Source organism: Pseudomyrmex gracilis, unplaced genomic scaffold, assembly GCF_002006095.1.
Source record: "Pseudomyrmex gracilis isolate BER0280 unplaced genomic scaffold, ASM200609v1 scaffold_106, whole genome shotgun sequence".
NCBI classification, from domain to species: domain Eukaryota; kingdom Metazoa; phylum Arthropoda; class Insecta; order Hymenoptera; family Formicidae; genus Pseudomyrmex; species Pseudomyrmex gracilis.
The window spans coordinates 90,744-108,131 of NW_018020690.1; the positions used below are offsets into that span (position 1 = coordinate 90,744).

General features: G+C 33.3%; 3 protein-coding genes across 7 annotated transcripts; all 3 read right to left on the minus strand.

Moving 5' to 3' along the window:
• Positions 1-210: 210 nt before the first annotated feature.
• LOC109856062 (acyl-CoA Delta(11) desaturase-like) lies at positions 211-3,669 on the minus strand. Of its 2 annotated transcripts, none has more exons than XM_020430919.1 (6): positions 3,565-3,669; positions 2,270-2,545; positions 1,521-1,651; positions 1,178-1,383; positions 764-949; positions 211-655 (listed from the first exon to the last, which is right to left on the minus strand). In XM_020430919.1, exons 2-6 carry the CDS (start codon positions 2,499-2,501, stop codon positions 382-384), a joined length of 1,029 nt encoding a protein of 342 aa, XP_020286508.1. In that variant the 5' UTR covers positions 2,502-2,545; positions 3,565-3,669; the 3' UTR covers positions 211-381. The 2 variants fall into 2 exon arrangements, with proteins under 2 accessions (XP_020286508.1, XP_020286509.1); XM_020430920.1 differs by having other exon boundaries at positions 2,270-2,517; positions 3,565-3,662.
• A 53-nt stretch (positions 3,670-3,722) lies between these two features.
• On the minus strand, positions 3,723-12,640 carry LOC109856061 (acyl-CoA Delta(11) desaturase-like). 4 transcript variants are annotated; one of them, XR_002250347.1, is made up of 7 exons: positions 9,567-9,679; positions 8,993-9,251; positions 8,628-8,758; positions 8,003-8,208; positions 7,726-7,908; positions 6,391-7,448; positions 3,723-3,778 (listed from the first exon to the last, which is right to left on the minus strand). XR_002250347.1 is itself a non-coding variant. In XM_020430916.1 (6 exons), exons 2-6 carry the CDS (start codon positions 9,192-9,194, stop codon positions 7,175-7,177), a joined length of 996 nt encoding a protein of 331 aa, XP_020286505.1. In that variant the 5' UTR covers positions 9,195-9,251; positions 12,594-12,640; the 3' UTR covers positions 5,745-7,174. The 4 variants fall into 4 exon arrangements, 3 of the variants coding, with proteins under 3 accessions (XP_020286505.1, XP_020286507.1, XP_020286504.1); XM_020430916.1 differs by lacking the exons at positions 3,723-3,778; positions 9,567-9,679 and adding an exon at positions 12,594-12,640 and having other exon boundaries at positions 5,745-7,448; XM_020430918.1 differs by lacking the exons at positions 3,723-3,778; positions 9,567-9,679 and adding an exon at positions 11,886-12,002 and having other exon boundaries at positions 5,745-7,448.
• Positions 12,641-13,411: 771 nt separating this feature from the next.
• On the minus strand, positions 13,412-15,856 carry LOC109856059 (acyl-CoA desaturase-like). The gene is made up of 6 exons (XM_020430912.1): positions 15,673-15,856; positions 15,140-15,389; positions 14,667-14,797; positions 14,276-14,481; positions 14,017-14,199; positions 13,412-13,858 (listed from the first exon to the last, which is right to left on the minus strand). Exons 2-6 carry the CDS (start codon positions 15,336-15,338, stop codon positions 13,591-13,593), a joined length of 987 nt encoding a protein of 328 aa, XP_020286501.1. The 5' UTR covers positions 15,339-15,389; positions 15,673-15,856; the 3' UTR covers positions 13,412-13,590.
• Positions 15,857-17,388: the final 1,532 nt, after the last annotated feature.

A 17,388-nucleotide genomic window follows, 5' to 3' on the forward strand; every position in this document is an offset into this window, starting at 1 on the left:
TCTTCAATTTTCACATATAACATATATTTACCTATTACCTCACTCCATCAAATACTATTAAATTATAATTTTAGTTTTCAAACATAAATGTTTGAAAATTTATTAAATGCACCATCAAAAAAATGGTTTTCAAATTTAAATTTCTTATTTTAACATTGCATTGTATTTATTAATGTTTTATACACACACACACACACCAAATTATTAAAAATATAATAAAACCAATATTTGTACACAAATTTACATGTACATATATTTTTTTTTACCACAAACAACATTTTTTTAAGACCTGCAGTGTTTTAACCTAACTCTAACCTCTGATACGTATAATCTGATAAGTATAATAACCAAGACTTTCTACGTTATTTTTTCAGATATATCTTAATTCGATTCCGGTGGCGGTACTTCGGACATCATCGGATGACTCCCGTCGCCTTTTTTCAACACAGTGTTTTTTATCATATCCAAAGACGGATATTTCAAATCGTAAGCTAATCCCAATTTCTGACATAATTCAATAAAGAACGTGGTATAATTCATTTTGTTTCCTGTCTCGGACGATCTGTAGTCCCACGGGAACACGTGATGGTAGTTGTGAAATCCCTCTCCCACTGTTATGAAATTGACAAAATCGTTGTTCGCTGGCTTAATGGTTCTGCGTGAAAAATATAATATAAACAAACACATACGTATATATATAATTGATAATGTAAAATTTGTGTTCGAAAAAGTTTTTCTTGTTCTAAACTCAATGACGTCGTACTTATCGTATGGTCTGGTGCCCCATATGTGAGCGATGCTGTTGATGGTCCACACGGAGTTCAAAGTGATCATGTATCGTATGAAAACTTGTGATATAATTGCTCTGCTCCAGGTCTCGTTCCATAAATACACGGGTATTACCGAAGGTAGGATAAAGCCGAAGAACAGTTGAAGCGGCATGAAGTATCTATATAGTAGAGTATAAGTAGTTTTTGTCAGTGTTTCTCGAGATATATGTTTTGTGTGAACAGTTATTTAAATTACTTAAAAAAATATCAAAAAACAAACATCACGTTTGTATCTAACAAACAATTAAAATTTATTAAATTGTCAATTGCACTCGTGTCTGATAGAAAATGAAATACATATGAGAAATATTGTTTCTTTCATTAAAAAAATAAAAAGGAAACATAACTTTTCGCCGAAGGCTACAACGGGATCCGACGTAACGTCTGATAAATCGAGCACTTTACTTTTTTCCGTGAATTCTGGATGTTCCTCCATCATCACCCAGCCGACGTGCGAATAAAAATATCCTCGCGTAATAGTGTGAGGATCGGCGTTGGTGTCGCAGTACTTATGATGCATCCGATGATTTCTAACCCAACTGACTATTGTATTCTAGAAAAGTAAACAAAAAACACCATAAAACACGTCATTTGTATTATCATTTGCACATAAATTAAACAATCATGTAACACGTAACAGATTGTTCAAAAAATCCTCTCGCACATGCGGCATGAAAAAATTACAATTACCTGCGCACACATGCTGAAACATATCAAGTAAAAAATTTTCAGCTGTAATTTGGCCTTGTAACATTTGTGACTCCAAAGTCGATGTGCGCCACCAGACACGCCGATATTAGATATGATATACATGGCAACAACTTCAAAACATAAAAAAAAAAATGTAAAAATACAAATAGAGAGACATTGTCTAACATTAGTTAATATTCAGATGAATGTTTTTTTTTTGTAAAATTATATACAGTCCTTGAACTTTATTAAAGTCAAAGTCGCTGAAGCGAAATAATCACTAAAATAAAAATGTCTTCGTGCTGACACTTGCCGCTACCGTATACTCGCTGCGTACGGTCACATATCATACAATTGCTGTCTGATATACGCGTACAGAAAAAGACAGAGATTTACGGAATTTTTTTCTTTTCTCTCATTGTTCTGTTGTCTTTAACTTTTACGTTTTCGATCGGTACGTCACTTAGATAAAAAACGAGCGATCATATATGATCGGATGATTCGTCAAGTTGACAATGACATTGTGTGAACGCGTTTATCTGTACGAGCGTTGATTCGACCACTGCCTGGGAAAATATTTAGTTCGACTACTTCAATGAGAAATTTTAGATACAATTCTAAATAAACATGAATCAAGAAGAGAAAAGAATCGTTTTCAAATTTCTTGTGCGCGTGTGAAAATCGCTTCTAGATTCCTACGTATAATCAGAATATACAGATCTAAACTTGTGTGAAACTAAGATACTTACTCCACAATGTAGTCCATGGATTTTGCAAATAGTTGAAAGTTACTAAGTTGTATATACCAAGAGTATGTAGTACAAAGAGTTGCAGAGCTATTGACCACACTATATCCGTTTCAAAATTGAAGAAATCTGGTTTTGTTTTTCGAACCTTCTCGTTGGTGGCAATATCGTTGTTCATAATTTCTTGCTCTTTGTACACTTCCGTGATGGTGAGGCACTCGGACTGATTTGACATTGTGTTCTCTTAGTTGCTATCAAATTTATATAGAGAAAAACCAACTTAAAAAAGAAAAAAAAAGAAGATTAGTGCACAATGTGAGATGTGTGTGACAATATTAGAATAAAAAACTTTGATAAAACACTATATCTAATTTATTAAAATACTTCAATTTTTAAAATATTTTATTTTAAAATATTTTAGAAATTTGAAAATAGTTAAAAAAGTAAAATATTTTAATATATTTTTAAAATATTTAAGATTGTTATAATTCGCGGTAATAGAAACAATGTTTCATATTTTTTAATCAGCAAAACGTTTCTGTCTGTACTGATGAATTTATTCACGTTATTTATATTGCTCTATTGTCTGCATTTTTAAAACTTCTTGAATATTTCTTGAATATTTCTTGAATATTTTAAAACTTATGTATAAAAACTTGTTAGCATCGGTAAAAAAAAGTAAGTTAATAAGAAAATATCCTGATTTCAAAAAACCGTTGAAAGTAGTAATTAGAAGATTGTGCACGAGTGATAGAGTTTTATAGTCGATTCTTTAATATCAGCGTACTCTTAAATACGACTGTACGCAACACAACAAACTGTGATTTTGTTATATATTAACCACAACGGTACTGTCACAATGAGTTATTTCAACAAATGTTGCACAAAAAACATTGCATTTCTTAGCACACACGTCAGTCATTTAGTATTAACATGCACGATTTAAATATTATTGCGCTTTCTATATTAATATTGAAGCAGTAAGCAACAGATGACAATATAAGTGCAATATTATTGTCTTTTTTTTCAATTAAAATGGTATCTAGAGAGATTTTATTCATATTATTATATATATATATTTAATTTTATTTCATTTTTGTTGTTATAAAATTAATCTTCAATAAGGAATTTTTTCTTTGAGAGCGGTGTATTAAATTGTACACATCGAAATAAATTTATACGACAATCCAACTGATACAAAAATTTTGTCATTTTATGTAAAAGTTTTTGTTACTCAGAGCAACAATGTTATTGTAATAATATTTGATATTATAAATTTTTATGTTTTATATACTAACCAGTAGTTAATGTCGTCTCGTGACACTGAATATTGTGTTTTGCGGTAGGAGAAAATTGTAAGAAATTTTGACATCGATCTGTCACGTCGAAATACTCGAGCAGCACTGAACAAATGTTGGATCTTTCCTTGCAATATAGATATTGGGTTCATTATGTACCGTGTACGATTTACATATATTTCCATACGTAGATCCTGTATGTTAACACCTCTTTCTTAACGACACAATCGTTTTTAACGTTTTTTCTTTAAAATAATATAATATCCCACACAGAAGAAAAACTTCATTAGACGTCTATTGGACGTCGACAGCTCCATGTGACATCTAATAGATGTCTAATGGATGTCTGGATGGATGGATATGTCTGTGTGGGATATTATAATATATTGTACTATGTATAAGCGCTACCGTATAAAAAGCATTAATTTTACTAAAACATTAAGAATCTGTTCAAAAGTATAATAAAAAATAATAATATAACATATAAAACTCAAGAACGCAAGAAGAGCTAAAAGACACGGTAGTTGATGTGACCTTGGTAATAGATAGTTGAAGAAATTTCTCTTATTTTTTTCTGAAATTATTTTTATTTAGAAATTAATACTGTAGTTTCTAAGAATACATGTTCTTCTAGTATTTCTAGTCAATATTGAATTTTAACAGATTAAAGATACATGCTTAATGTTTTTTTATATTTTTTATGTAGTTTACACGATTTTATAAAATTCCATATAGTTTTGTTTTTATATAGTAAGACCACCGTTAACACATATAGTTTGTTCTTTTTCTTGAACAAGTTTGCACTAGTTAAACTCTGAAGAGGCGCAGTGGTCCACGTCACACATTATGAGAAAGTCAAAAAGACTATAGTATTACAATCCTATGTTTTTTTTCTTACGACTACTATAGAACTATTCGATAGCCAATCGACGATTTTGAAATCTTTGTCGTACGAGGAAAACGCGAGAATGTAATATTACTACGACTTAACCTCATGTCGTCACAAAACAATGGTGGTAGGAGACAAATAGAAGGATAAGTCGCTTAACAATTCAAACAGTTGAGCTTGAACAATAGCAGAAGCTCGATTACTTCGAAGTTAACGCGAAATCTTACCGCGATCAGTATACATATATTTATTTATTTAAAAAATGTGACCGCAGTAGCGGTTACATTTTTACAGTTCTCGACGTCTTTTCAATTTCTTGCTGTTTCTCAATTTTTTTCTAATTCGTGATCACGTGCGAACTGTGTGAACAAAATTTATTTGCGCGAGATTCGTGTGCGTAGTTCATAAATACGGAAATGCAGACTTGTAATTTAAACATATTAAATGCAAATAAAATTTAATAAAATGATAATTTAGTAAGAAATATTGTAACGCACACGTATTCTCACAGCGACTGAAAGAGACTCGGATAGATAAAAGAAACAATTGAATTTTCGAGCGACGGCTCTATGATTCGCGTACTTTTGATTAGTATTTTATTGAATAATCGAGCGAGCGTTTCAAAAACTTATTTATACTACATACTGTTTATCTTCTATATGCTTAATTCTCGAACACTACACTTCATTTTGTTTACTTACAAACACCACACTAGTGCGAATTTGGACTGGATTTGATGTCGTTTATACTGCGCATCTCTTTGCCAAAATAAAAGCATTCAATTTGAAAGAGGCGTTTTTCAAGATAAAATTTTCTTAAGGATTTATTGATGATATTTTAATTAAGTAAAAACATTATTTGTTGTAAACTCTTTGTTAAAAAATTTATACATGAAATAAATCTTTTCTTTTAGAGTTTGCTACTTTTTCGTATTCGACGAAATGGAACAAAAATCTGATGTACAAGACGTATTCTAACGAACAAATATAATTATGAATAATTATAGATTTTATGTAAAATCACTTGAAGTGTTTTTGTGTGTCTGAAAAGTTGAACGTATTTTCACTTCGAACTGCTTTATATTGTCTCTTTAGATGTTATGAGATATAGGATAATATAAGCCAGAATGGAAAAGAGACGCAAAAATTAATTAATAAATATATGAGCAAATTTATTTCTTATCCGTTCCACCCCCTCCAGCTCGCTTGCGACTCCCTCTCTTTAGTTCTTCCTTTTTTTATTCTATAGCAACAACATTGTTCAAATAATAAATAACCTAAAAGTCATCAATTTATAATTATTTATAAATTCAAATCTTTCTTTTACTATTCAAATCTCTTTAAGTCATTTTTTTTACAATTTAAGGTTCTCTTTATAATAGAACGGTAATTAACGTCTAATAATAACTTTGACACGTCCCGATCTATCGCGATAATGTTTTTAATTTTATAATTATAATTAGACGCTAGATGTGTAGAACGTATCACCAGAATCACCATTTTGGACGCGATAGAGACATGAAACGATAACGACTACAACAAATACTTTTGCTATTTAAATAAATTATTTAACGGTAGGGATTCGTGAAACGGAATAATATAATAAAGTGAGAACAAATCACAGCAGATGTAACAATGTATATTTTGAGATTCTCTAGACAAGAGATCATCTCGGAACACATGAACACGGACGCGAATTTCAAAGCTCGCGAGAACGAAGAATATACATTCGCGATAACATATCCCCCGTCTGTCTTTTTGCAAATGACCCAGACAGCATAGCATATCCGAAATACATCTGTGGGAGATCCCGATAATGTTTTAGAGACATAAGACATTTTCTGGATGTCTCATAGATGTATTTCGGACATGCGTGCCATATGTCGACACTCAATGATCAAACAATTATCAAACGGAACACTGACAATAGTAACTGACCGATTCGCCGTTTGAGGAAGCGAGACGCGTTCACAGCTGTGAGGTAACTCTGTAAGGTGCTTCGCAATTCGAACTCCCGTTGCGAGACGCAAATATAACGCGAAAAATTATTACAATCCGAAATGGCAGAAAGAAGACACTCGTCTCCGATTTGTTGAACTTTTCGAACTTTTCGAAATCGTCAAAATCAGTTCAGTTGTCAAGACCAAAATCAGTTTAGTCTTGTCGTCTTCCCGGGATAGCGGTAACTAGCACAATGAAGGTGCGTTTGCGCAAGAAAATCAGCCGATCGGTGCCGACTGAGTCGCAGCCTTGACTTCTTGCGCAGGCACAATTCTGACCTACACTTTATCGTGCGTGTGGGCAGTTGATTTGCTATCGCGATTTTGTAATATAAAATATCGTGAGGTAATAAATTCTTTTTTGCTTCGCGTGATTTTATATATATGCGCGAACAAGTTCTTCTCCCGATCAGTTGCGGGAAGGTCTGGCCAGGACGTTCCCGCATAAGGAGAGATTCCAGCTCTCACCGAGAGTACCGGTGCGTGATGTTAATTCGAAAATTTGATTCGAAAATTTCCCACGTAATACTATAAATAGTGTACGTATTTTGTCGTAGTAGAAAGAAATTGTTAAAGCTGCTTCAATCTGAACAAGCTTGTTAAAATTAATTTTAATTTTAATTTAAACATTTTTTACTGGTAGCAAATTCGCACTAATGTGGTGTTTTTCTGGTGTTAATACTGATAAAGTATTTTGTTTTGTACTGACTTTGAAAACGCATTTAATCGTCTATCGGTGGAACTTCGTTCCATTGCGTATGGGAACCGTCGCCTTTGTTAATCGTGACTTCCTTAACAAGTTCGGGGGACGGCTTTTTGAGATTGTAGGCCCATCCAATCTTCGCGAACGCGTCAATGAAGAGCGCCGAGTAGTTCAGAACGTACCAACTGAACTCGGACGCTTGATAATCCCAAGGAAACACATGGTGATAATTGTGAAAGCCCTCACCTGCCATGAACAGACTCACGCCCATATTTTCCGTGGGCCATATGTTCCTAAAAGAACAAGAAAATACACAAACATTAAATATTTACGAAAAAATCTGAAATATTATTGCCAATACACACGACATCGCAATATTCGAAACTTCGCTGGACGATCGAGAATATTACTCGGGAAAATTCTTTTTATGTTAAATGTAAGGAAAGACAGAGACTTCTGTTTTTTTTTTGTTTTTTTTGCAGCAGAATCTTGCAGCGCGAACGATATTTGTGGCGATTTTTGCTTTGTAATTTTAATGTTTTATTCTAAAAGGATCTTTTGAAGACTCACTTGTTGTACGGCCTGGCGCCCCACATGTGGGCAACGCTGTTTATAGAAAACATCGCGTGCAGCACGAATAACGCTCGTATTGTTTGCGAGACGAACGCTCTGCTCCAAGTCTCGTTCCAGAAGTACACCGGTACAAGCGTAGGCAGGATAAAAGTGAATATCGGTGTCATTATCCACACGTATCTGCAAAGAATTGATATAGGAAACGCATGAAAAAAAAAAAAAAATTGCATCATACATTGGAAATATATAACATCGTGTACAACGGACGATCTACTTTTTTTGAAAAACAACAACCGGATCTTCCATGGTTTCCCTCATGTCGATTTCGCGTAGCTCCTTAACGATCTCGCGACTGAACCTCTTCATACTCCAACCTATGTGACAGTAGAAGAAACCACGTCGACTGTTGTGCGGATCCAGGTCGGTGTCGACATATTTGTGATGCATTCGATGAATCCGCACCCAGGAGAAGACAGATACCTGTAAAAAAAAAAAAGGTATTTACTCTATCAGAGAGAGAAAGTATTTTTGTAAATACATGAGGATGTCTCACACAGTTGTGCAAAACCAGTAATCTTCATTTTTTTTCAAAATTTTCAAATTATTATTACAGATGTGCAAACGCGTTCTCGCATAAGCAGTTTTTTTTTTATAAATTCTCGCAAAATTACACGCAAGATGGATACGCTATGACATTTCTCATATATTTTCTTCTTCTCTGCGTAAAAGTTAACGCAGAGAAAAATTTCTGAAATTTTATATTTTATATTGATACTTGGTAAAAAAAAAAAAAAAAAAAAAACTTATCGCGTGCATTTGTATCGCGCGTGACTAAATCGCAATTTCAAACACGCACGGAGTCACAAATTAACCCTTTTATTTTAGTATCGCTTTATTACCTGAGCAGCCGAACTGTAAATGACAGCGAGGATAATTCTAAGCGGCAGATTGGCTCTATACGATCGATGAGACCACAATCTGTGGGCACCAGCAGTCACGCCGATACACCCCAGATTGTGCATAATCAGTACTAAAACAATTATAACAAAATATTTATTTTAGTTCTATTTTCTAATCATATCTTTTCTAATCATACGTATGTACATTAAAGTCATCGTATAAATTGCACGGTTAAAATTCTAAAAACTTATAAAAACACTAGTATTTCTTTTTTTTTTGTCAGTAAACCTCAGCAAGATATAAGATACTCCCAATTAACACACACAGTTTTTAGAGTTATATATATATATATATATATACTTACTCCATAAAGTCGTTTTCAGGTTTTCAAAATAATTGAACGTGACTAAACCATAAAGCCCGATAATGTGCAATGTGACCAAATATAAGGTCGGAAACCATAGTATTCCAAAACTGTCTGTTTTGCGTTCCGTTTTTTCTGTGACATCCTTCTGTTTGCAATTTGTCGTGTCGCAGACTTCATCGTGGAAATTTTTCTCAGTCATGCTTATTTGAGTCACGCACCAACGAAAATAAGGATCAACACTCAATTCTTGTTTAAACTGTAAAACATATACATGTTATATTCTTGAATAACAAAAATTTTGTCTCACTATATTAACGAGAACAATCGGAATCTCGACATTGATGAGATCGAGGGTAATCACGGTGCGAGGGTAGTTGCAGCACTGCACACTGTGCAGATAGATATATGATGCGCGTCGTCGCACAGGAAAGGTTTCCTCAGCGCATAACTACGGATGCATCACTTTGAACGTACATTTCACATTTAATAGCGACATAATAGAGGTTGTACAAAGATTCAAGTGATAGTTTTGTTTCGGAAAACATTAAATATGAGAAAAAATCATATTTACACATAGATGGACGAGAGCACAGAGATTATTAAACTTCATAAATTCCCGGAACGTTTCGGCTTTATTTTGAATCAATAACCTCGACGTGACCTACTTTCATCTTGTTCGGTCATTACTGCCAGTACTGAAACGATCTATATATATATTTCTACGTACATGTATGTAACATGTATATATGTGTATATATGTGTATATGTATATATGCACATGTATTGTTTCACGTTATGTAGATTGTTAGAATCTTAGTATTTAATTCAGTGCCAAACATATAATCGTGTACATACATAATCGTATACTACATAATAATGATGATGTGAAAGATCTAATCTATTTCGACGTCGTGTCGCACATAACATATTATTACATATTCTCTGAATATACAAAAAATTCAAATATTGAATTTCTAAAATACGATAGCACACAACATGTAAAAATATAAAGATAAATTAGTCACATATTAAGCCTCTTGCACAATGCGAGGGAATAGTGATAGCGATAAGCAATAGACACAGAATTCAAACTCGTCGGAAATTTTATTTGCTATTGCTTATTCTGTTTTCCGATCTGCATTGATACATGTATATTTTTGTATGTTAGATTATGTTCCTACCGTATGTTCCTACCGTTATTTATAAATATAAACTCTTTAAAAACTAGTGTTATTTCTGTCGTTATCGCTATTCCTTCCATTGTGTAAGGGACTTTATATATGTATATATAATGTACATATATACAGGGTGTCCCATTTAAGTCGACACAGCAAAAAATCTCTTAGACAACTGATTTAAAAAAAAATAAGCTGACGCATGTTTTTAGTATTTTGAGTAAGTACTATTAGTTTTTTAATGCATGAGCGTTTTCAAACGCTAAGTTTCTACAATAAGATATCGCGCAACATGTAAAAGTATCAAGACAAATACGTGAATTGTTCTGATGAAACAGTACTCATTCAAATAACAATAGTTATAAAAATTCTTAACCGAGCACGAAACTGGCTGTCAAAACTGATTGAAGCAAAAAGACTCGTCTTTGCAAAGAACAGTATCCACAAAATTATATTAAAATATTGTCTGTGTCAAATGTGAGAATAAACTTGTGAGAACAAAAATAATTCAAATCACTGCGTATATATATATATTATATGTTACTGATCGAAATTCGTACACGTTTAAACCGCACATATACATGTAATATTTAAATATATATGACAGTTAGAAAACAAAAAAAAAAAACCAAATTTATATCATACTTTCTAAAGACAAACTTTTATCTACGCTGGTCGTCAACGATTCGAACACGGCTCTCCACCTACTGTGCAAATTTGTTTGCACAGGATAGCTTTCATACAATTTTCTACTTCCAAGATGTTTTTCAAACTATAAAAAAGTTTTTCAAAATATAAAAAATATTTAATGCAAAAAAACTTGGCGGGGCTGTGGCTCGTCAACTATAATGAAATTATTTCTTTGTACAGAATACAAATCATTTATCGTCAAATTGTAATATAAAAATACATCATAGTTATACTGTTCTTATAGTTACATTGGTACTTAACAAGATCGAGTTGCTTTGTCGGAATCACCTTTGTCCTCAATCATGGAACATACTGATACTGCCACGTGAATATTTCTAAATATTTAATTTTGCAAATATACTTTTTGTTCTGTATTATTCAAAATATTATTTGCGTTTTTTCTAAAATAATCTTATCATAAGTAATAAATTTCTTTATCGATATGTAACTTCTACTATTTTTTTCTGCATGTAATTAGTGTATTTAAGTCGCATTATTATGATAAGATACATTGCAATGACTCGTATAATTGCGGACACATGTAGTTGAATTGATAAACTTTTTGCATAAACATTATACTTTTTTTAGAAAATCGATATCTCACATAATCAATAACCAGGATCGATTGTTTTGCAAAATCTGCAATAACACATCATGCCAGTAGAATGCAGCAATTAATCAAACTGGTATTTTACCTAGTCGACAGAAAAGCAAAAAAAAAAAAAAATATACATGTGTCATACCGTGATGCAAATATTATTGCATCAATCAAGCAGAACTTGCTGAAATAAATGTAGCAGATTTGAAGCATAACGTGCTCTTGTTTTCACTTATTTCTTATATTTTCGCTGAGTTGCTTTCCTTGCACATTGTGCCTACACAATTCACTCATATAAGGACACAGCTGAGTGGAATCTGCTGCAAAGTGCTGATTAAATGTGCGTGCATACTGCTGGCATGCTACTATCATTTGACTATCTGGGATGTTATTACGAACAAAGAACAAGAACACAAAAGTTACATACACCAAACAATCGTCCACTTGCTCATCCTTAGAATATGTAACAATCCACAATTACAAGTGAGATAAATGTACAGAAAAACAAAGACCCTCCACACACTGTTCCATTTATATTGTTGTTTTTGCGGGTCTTGTATTGGTGCCGCATCATTGGTTGCGATACTATGTTAAAAGCTGTGGTTGTTTTCCGTTTATAATATGCAATTGTGAGCTGTACATCTAACTCAACTAATTTATCATATACTGTAAGTTTTAATAAAAAACTTTTTTTTATCCATTGAAACATTAATTGTCGACTTTTGTATTTTGTTTTTAAAACTTTGTAGAAAAACATTGAGAAAGACCCAATCTAAGGTCGAAAACGTTTTGTTACTCAATAAATTAATTACATCACACACACTAACAACTGTGTTTGTTCCATACTGCCAATTTTTGAATTTCTGAATTATATTATTTGGAGCAGTTCACTTCACATTTTTAATAGTTATAAAATTTTTAATCGAGAACGAAAATCGATGTCAGAACTAATTGAAGCAAAAAGACTCATCTTTACAGAACAGAACCCGCACAATTATATTAAAATATTGTTCGTGTCAAATGTGAGAATAAACTTGTGAAAACAAAAATAATCCAAATCACTGCGTGTATACATATTATATGTTACGCTTCTCGAATTACACATTTACACCGTACATATACACGTAATACTTACAAACTAATAAATGTATAGATGTTCATGATTTTCGTTCGCTGAATGTTGTGCGGAAATATGCGTGTATATTATATATATATACGTATATATATATATACATGTTCATGTATCTTACACGTGTGAATGGAGTAATCATTGAATAAATTAAGCCAATCAGCGCCGATCTTTAGTCGGGCGCACGTCAAGAGTCACGTGAAGTGCTCACGCAAACCAAGCGCGTTCACGTATTTTGTGTGTGTGTGAACCACCGTGATAAATCAGTACTTAAAATTGTTACTTTTAATCAAGACATCAAATAAATCAGGTTCACGTTTTATAAGTGTCATATCGCACATATCTAAAACATACGAGAACTTGGAATGAGTTTTAGAAACAACGTTTAAGAGAAATCACATAGCAATATTATATTGCATGAAAAATTTTCGTATTTTCTTTTGTCAATAAGCGATCGCGAAACTTCATATTTATTTGTTAAACTGCTTTTGTTTTTTGGGAGAGGCTTTTTGGAGAAAGAGCGAGGAGAACGCGCTAAATTGTATATGAGCGAAGTCTCGATCAGACGCGACATATATTTTTTTCTCAAAGTTATCGAATTAATCATTTTTATTTATCCTGCTTAAGTGTATAAGATTACTACATAAATGCGTATTTGCGTATTGAAAAAAAAAATTGGTTTTATTACAGTTTTTTACTATGTTCTCAGTATTTTAAAAAACATAAATTCTTTACTGTTTTATTACACACTTCACATCTAGAAATAATTTACTTCCACTATGTGAACACCATAGTTTTCAATGTTTATTTTAAAGTAAACGGGAATTCTCAAAAAATGTACAAATCATGTAAGAGTTGTTTATCCCATACCCGACAAGTTCAGATTTATTGTTTTATTTATACATACACCATAATATTTGGTTGCGTATACACACGTATATATATATATCAGTATGCGTATATATATATATCAGTATAGATTTTTGAACTCATATCTACTGTCTTATTCGATACAATTGCTGTTGTTGCTATTACTAGTTTCTTTGTTATTTCGGAGAACACGTTTTTTCACTATGTCCGGAGATACAGTTTTCAAATCGTAAGCCCACCCCAGAAGAGCGAAGAAGTCAATAAAACCTGTAGCAAAATTCATCGAGTAATTTCCAAGCTCCGCTGCTTTGTAATCCCAAGGAAAGACGTGGTGATAATTGTGCCAGCCTTCGCCGGTAGCCAGAACTGCGACAACCGCGTTTTCAGCAGGAGACATAGATCTGCGCAACAAAGATGACATATATGCACTATATTAATTGATACATTAGAATCACTAATTTTTATATACTCAAACCGCCGATTTCTTTTAAAGGCCCTAAGGAGGTTGCGCTAACTTATGTTCGCGCGCAAAAAAAAAAAACTATTACGGGTACGTTACTTGTCATATGGTTTCATTCCCCACATGTGAGCCGCCGAGTTCACCAACCAAATAGCATTAAGACCGTAGCAATATCTAGCGATATTTGCGACCCACGAGTACCACAGAGATTCATTCCACGCCAGCCAGGGCACGATCGTTGGCACGGCGATAAAAAACACAGCTATTAGAAGATGATAGTATCTATAAACAAAGATAAAAAAAAAATAACTCGGATACACTATGAGATATTGACATGTGGGTTATATAAGTCTCATACTTTTTCTGAAAAGCCACAATACGATCGCGTTTGAGATCACTGCAATCAATAAGTGGGCCTTTTTTTTTTAATTCCGGATGCTTTCGTGTTAAAAGCCAACCTATATGTGAAAAAAAGAATCCTCTTTTCGAGTTGTACGGATCCGCGTCGGTGTCGATGAATTTGTGGTGCATTCTGTGATCTCTGGCCCAGTGATGAATGTCATCCTGAAAAATAAATAAATCAGTCAAATCGAGATTAAGTAATGTGATTTATTACGCAAAAACAGCTTTCATGAGTCAACTGTAGTTAAGACAAGAGAGAATTAACGAGACTCGAAAGTTATCACAAAAGGAAAGAAAAAATAAATAATAATACAAATAAGTGAACACGTGAATAATGCAAAACTTACTTGACAGCTAACAGTTTGTAAAATTATCAGGATCAATCGCAGCGGCCATTTTGCTTTGTACGCACGATGAGCCCATAATCTATGACCGCCTGCAGTAATACCGATCCCGGAAAGAATACCAACAACGGCAACTGAAAAATTACCAATCACACAAATTACTGTTTTAAGAAAGCGATTACGGTCGCACACCGATTAAGAAGATTATTTATTGTGTTTTTTGTAAAATGGTCTTATCACAGGTGATAATTTCTTTGTCGATATGCAACTTTTACCTTTTTTTTTTTTGAATGTTATCAGTGTATTTACGTCGCATTTTCATTGTATCAAGATATGGAAATTGCGACGACTCGCACATTTGCAGACACATTGTAGTCGAAATGACAAACTTTTTGCACAAATATTATCATTTTCTTAAAAACTAATATCTTTTATATAATGTTATTACAAACAAAGAAGCAAAAAAAGATACTTACACCAGACAATTGTCAACTTGTTCATTCTTGTAATATTTAGGATTGCATAAATGCAAGTGAGATGAATGGACAGAAACAACAAGATGTTTTTCCACACAATCTCCCATTTGTGTTCTTGTTTTGGCGATTCTTGTATTGATGCCGAATCAATCGCAGTCTCTTCGGGTTTTATTTCGGACGACATAGATTTCGATATCATGTTGCACAGATTGAAATTGTACGAGATTTAATCGACGAATTCTAGAAAAAACTACATATTTGTTGTGTAGAATACAATAATAATAATAGAGATTTAAAAAACTACTAGAGCAAAGATCAAATTTAGCTCGATGTTGTGTTGTTCGATCCGAATATACGAGATCTATTTTTTTATTAAGTTTTTAAACTAATAAGATATGTAAAAGTATCGAGACAAATATACGAATTGTTCTGATGAAACAGTTCATTCATTCAAATAACAATAATTATAAAATTCTTAACCGATCGCGGAAAATGACTGTCGAAACTGATTCTAAAGCAAAACAGGTGGTCACCTTGCGCAACAGCAACACTACAAAATTATATTGAAATATTGTTCGTGTCAAATGTGAGAACAAAATTGTTAAAACAAAACTAAGAATTGACGTTAATTGTATTATATGTTACACTTGTCGAAAGTTGGAAAAGATTTTACTACACAATACATTGTACCAATCGTACACCGTTATACTTATGATGTGAGGAAATGTTGTCTCGATGTATATATATATACGCGATAGTAAGGGTCGGTTTTTACTGATAAAATGTTACAACGTAGCTTTTTTGAAGTAAAATGTTAATTACTGCTTATGTTGGTGTGAATAAATAAACGATTTTACATACGGTTTAACATTTTACATACAAAACAACGGTTTTAACATTTTGCAAAAAAAGATTAGAGTGTAACAAATAATTTTTATTTATCAGGTAGGTGTTATTATCATCAACAAAAAAACTTTTTTAGCAATACATACAGTTCTAATATAAATTAGAATATAAATCAGACAAGAGCAGTAGTTCTGAAAGAGAAGAAGTTGAAGTTTTTTGTTACAGTTATGTCATGACTGATATGACACTCATTCGCAGTGGAGTAGAAGGCGTACAATAGAGAAAAAAAAACGAAAGAGTGTCACGGCTTGTCTGTGCTTTCATCGGGCGCTCTTCAAATCGAACTCTGTGACAAAGTCATCGATCGGCTTTCAGTCCTCGCCGGCTTTAGCTATTGCCAGACGTAAAGGCAATTGCGTCGATCTAACAATAAGTGAGTCGAACACAAATTTCAAATTAATATTATAATAACGGCTTTGCTCCTCCTCTTGCTCTCCTAAAAATTTTTCTAAACTCAATCTCTAATATACATATCACTGCAATATAATAATGTACATTATGCATCGTTAAGTTAGATTTCTTCGAAGGGTGTGCAAGGGGAGCGAAGCCCTCTCCCTGCCTACACGTGTCATACAAACAATATATTTCCTTACGACTTTCTTTTCGACACAGGTGTTGGAAAACAAAGAATTCATTTGTGAAACTTTGTTTATAACTCGAAAACTAAAGGCGAGCGGCGATAACATGTATTTGCAATTTGCGTTTGCATATTCTGCGTTGTTATTTGAAACTATTGCAAGAAAGTCATTGTTACAGTAAAAAAGTTCAATCAAAGTAAAAAACATAAACACGCTAATTAAGAGAAAAAACATAAAGATTTATTTAGCAGCGAAAATTTCACATGTCGCGTTGTCTGTCTATGTTTTTTTCTTTTTTTTTTTTTTTTCAAAACATATGGACAGAAATAATTAGCTTCAGATCATACGTGCTAGAACTTCTGGCTGATATTTATACGTAATAGTTTACATAACAACAATCACGCGAGCACAAAGCATGTATCATATAATTTGAAGAATTATAAACTGCGACTTTTTTCTTTTGTTGAGAAAAAAAAACTACAATCTACCATAAACTATTTTATTACACTAGCACAACACAGGCGCGCGCTACGCGGTATATATATATTTTGTATATATATACCGTAATCACGTGACCGAAGTCAGTAACATCGCCGCGGTCGCGCGGCCGAGGTCAGTGACTCCACCGCAGTCACGCGACCGAGGTCATTGACCCTCCCCCCACCAAGGCCGCGTGCCCGCGGTCAGTGACCCCTCCCACCAAGGCCGCGCGCCCGCGGTCAGTGACCCCTCCCCCCCACCAAGGCCGCGCAGCCGAGGTCAGTG

What these genes read in the sequence shown, in the direction of transcription:
- LOC109856062 (XM_020430919.1), bottom strand. Translation starts at nt 2,501, where the DNA reads ATGTCAAATCAGTCCGAGTGCCTCACCATCACGGAAGTGTACAAAGAG. An exon ending in TCCATGGACTACATTGTGGA is followed by an intron (nt 1,652 to 2,269) that starts GTAAGTATCTTA and finishes TATGTTTTGAAG; the next exon opens with TTGTTGCCATGTATATCATA. An exon ending in GTTTCAGCATGTGTGCGCAG is followed by an intron (nt 1,384 to 1,520) that starts GTAATTGTAATT and finishes TTACTTTTCTAG; the next exon opens with AATACAATAGTCAGTTGGGT.
- LOC109856061 (XM_020430915.1), bottom strand. Translation starts at nt 9,605, where the DNA reads ATGAAGTTTAATAATCTCTGTGCTCTCGTCCATCTATGT. An exon ending in TTTACAGTTCGGCTGCTCAG is followed by an intron (nt 8,209 to 8,627) that starts GTAATAAAGCGA and finishes TTTTTTTTACAG; the next exon opens with GTATCTGTCTTCTCCTGGGT. An exon ending in GTTGTTGTTTTTCAAAAAAA is followed by an intron (nt 7,909 to 8,002) that starts GTAGATCGTCCG and finishes AATTCTTTGCAG; the next exon opens with ATACGTGTGGATAATGACAC.
- LOC109856059 (XM_020430912.1), bottom strand. Translation starts at nt 15,338, where the DNA reads ATGATATCGAAATCTATGTCGTCCGAAATAAAACCCGAAGAGACTGCG. An exon ending in CAAGTTGACAATTGTCTGGT is followed by an intron (nt 14,798 to 15,139) that starts GTAAGTATCTTT and finishes GTAATTTTTCAG; the next exon opens with TTGCCGTTGTTGGTATTCTT. An exon ending in ATTGTGGCTTTTCAGAAAAA is followed by an intron (nt 14,200 to 14,275) that starts GTATGAGACTTA and finishes CTTTGTTTATAG; the next exon opens with ATACTATCATCTTCTAATAG.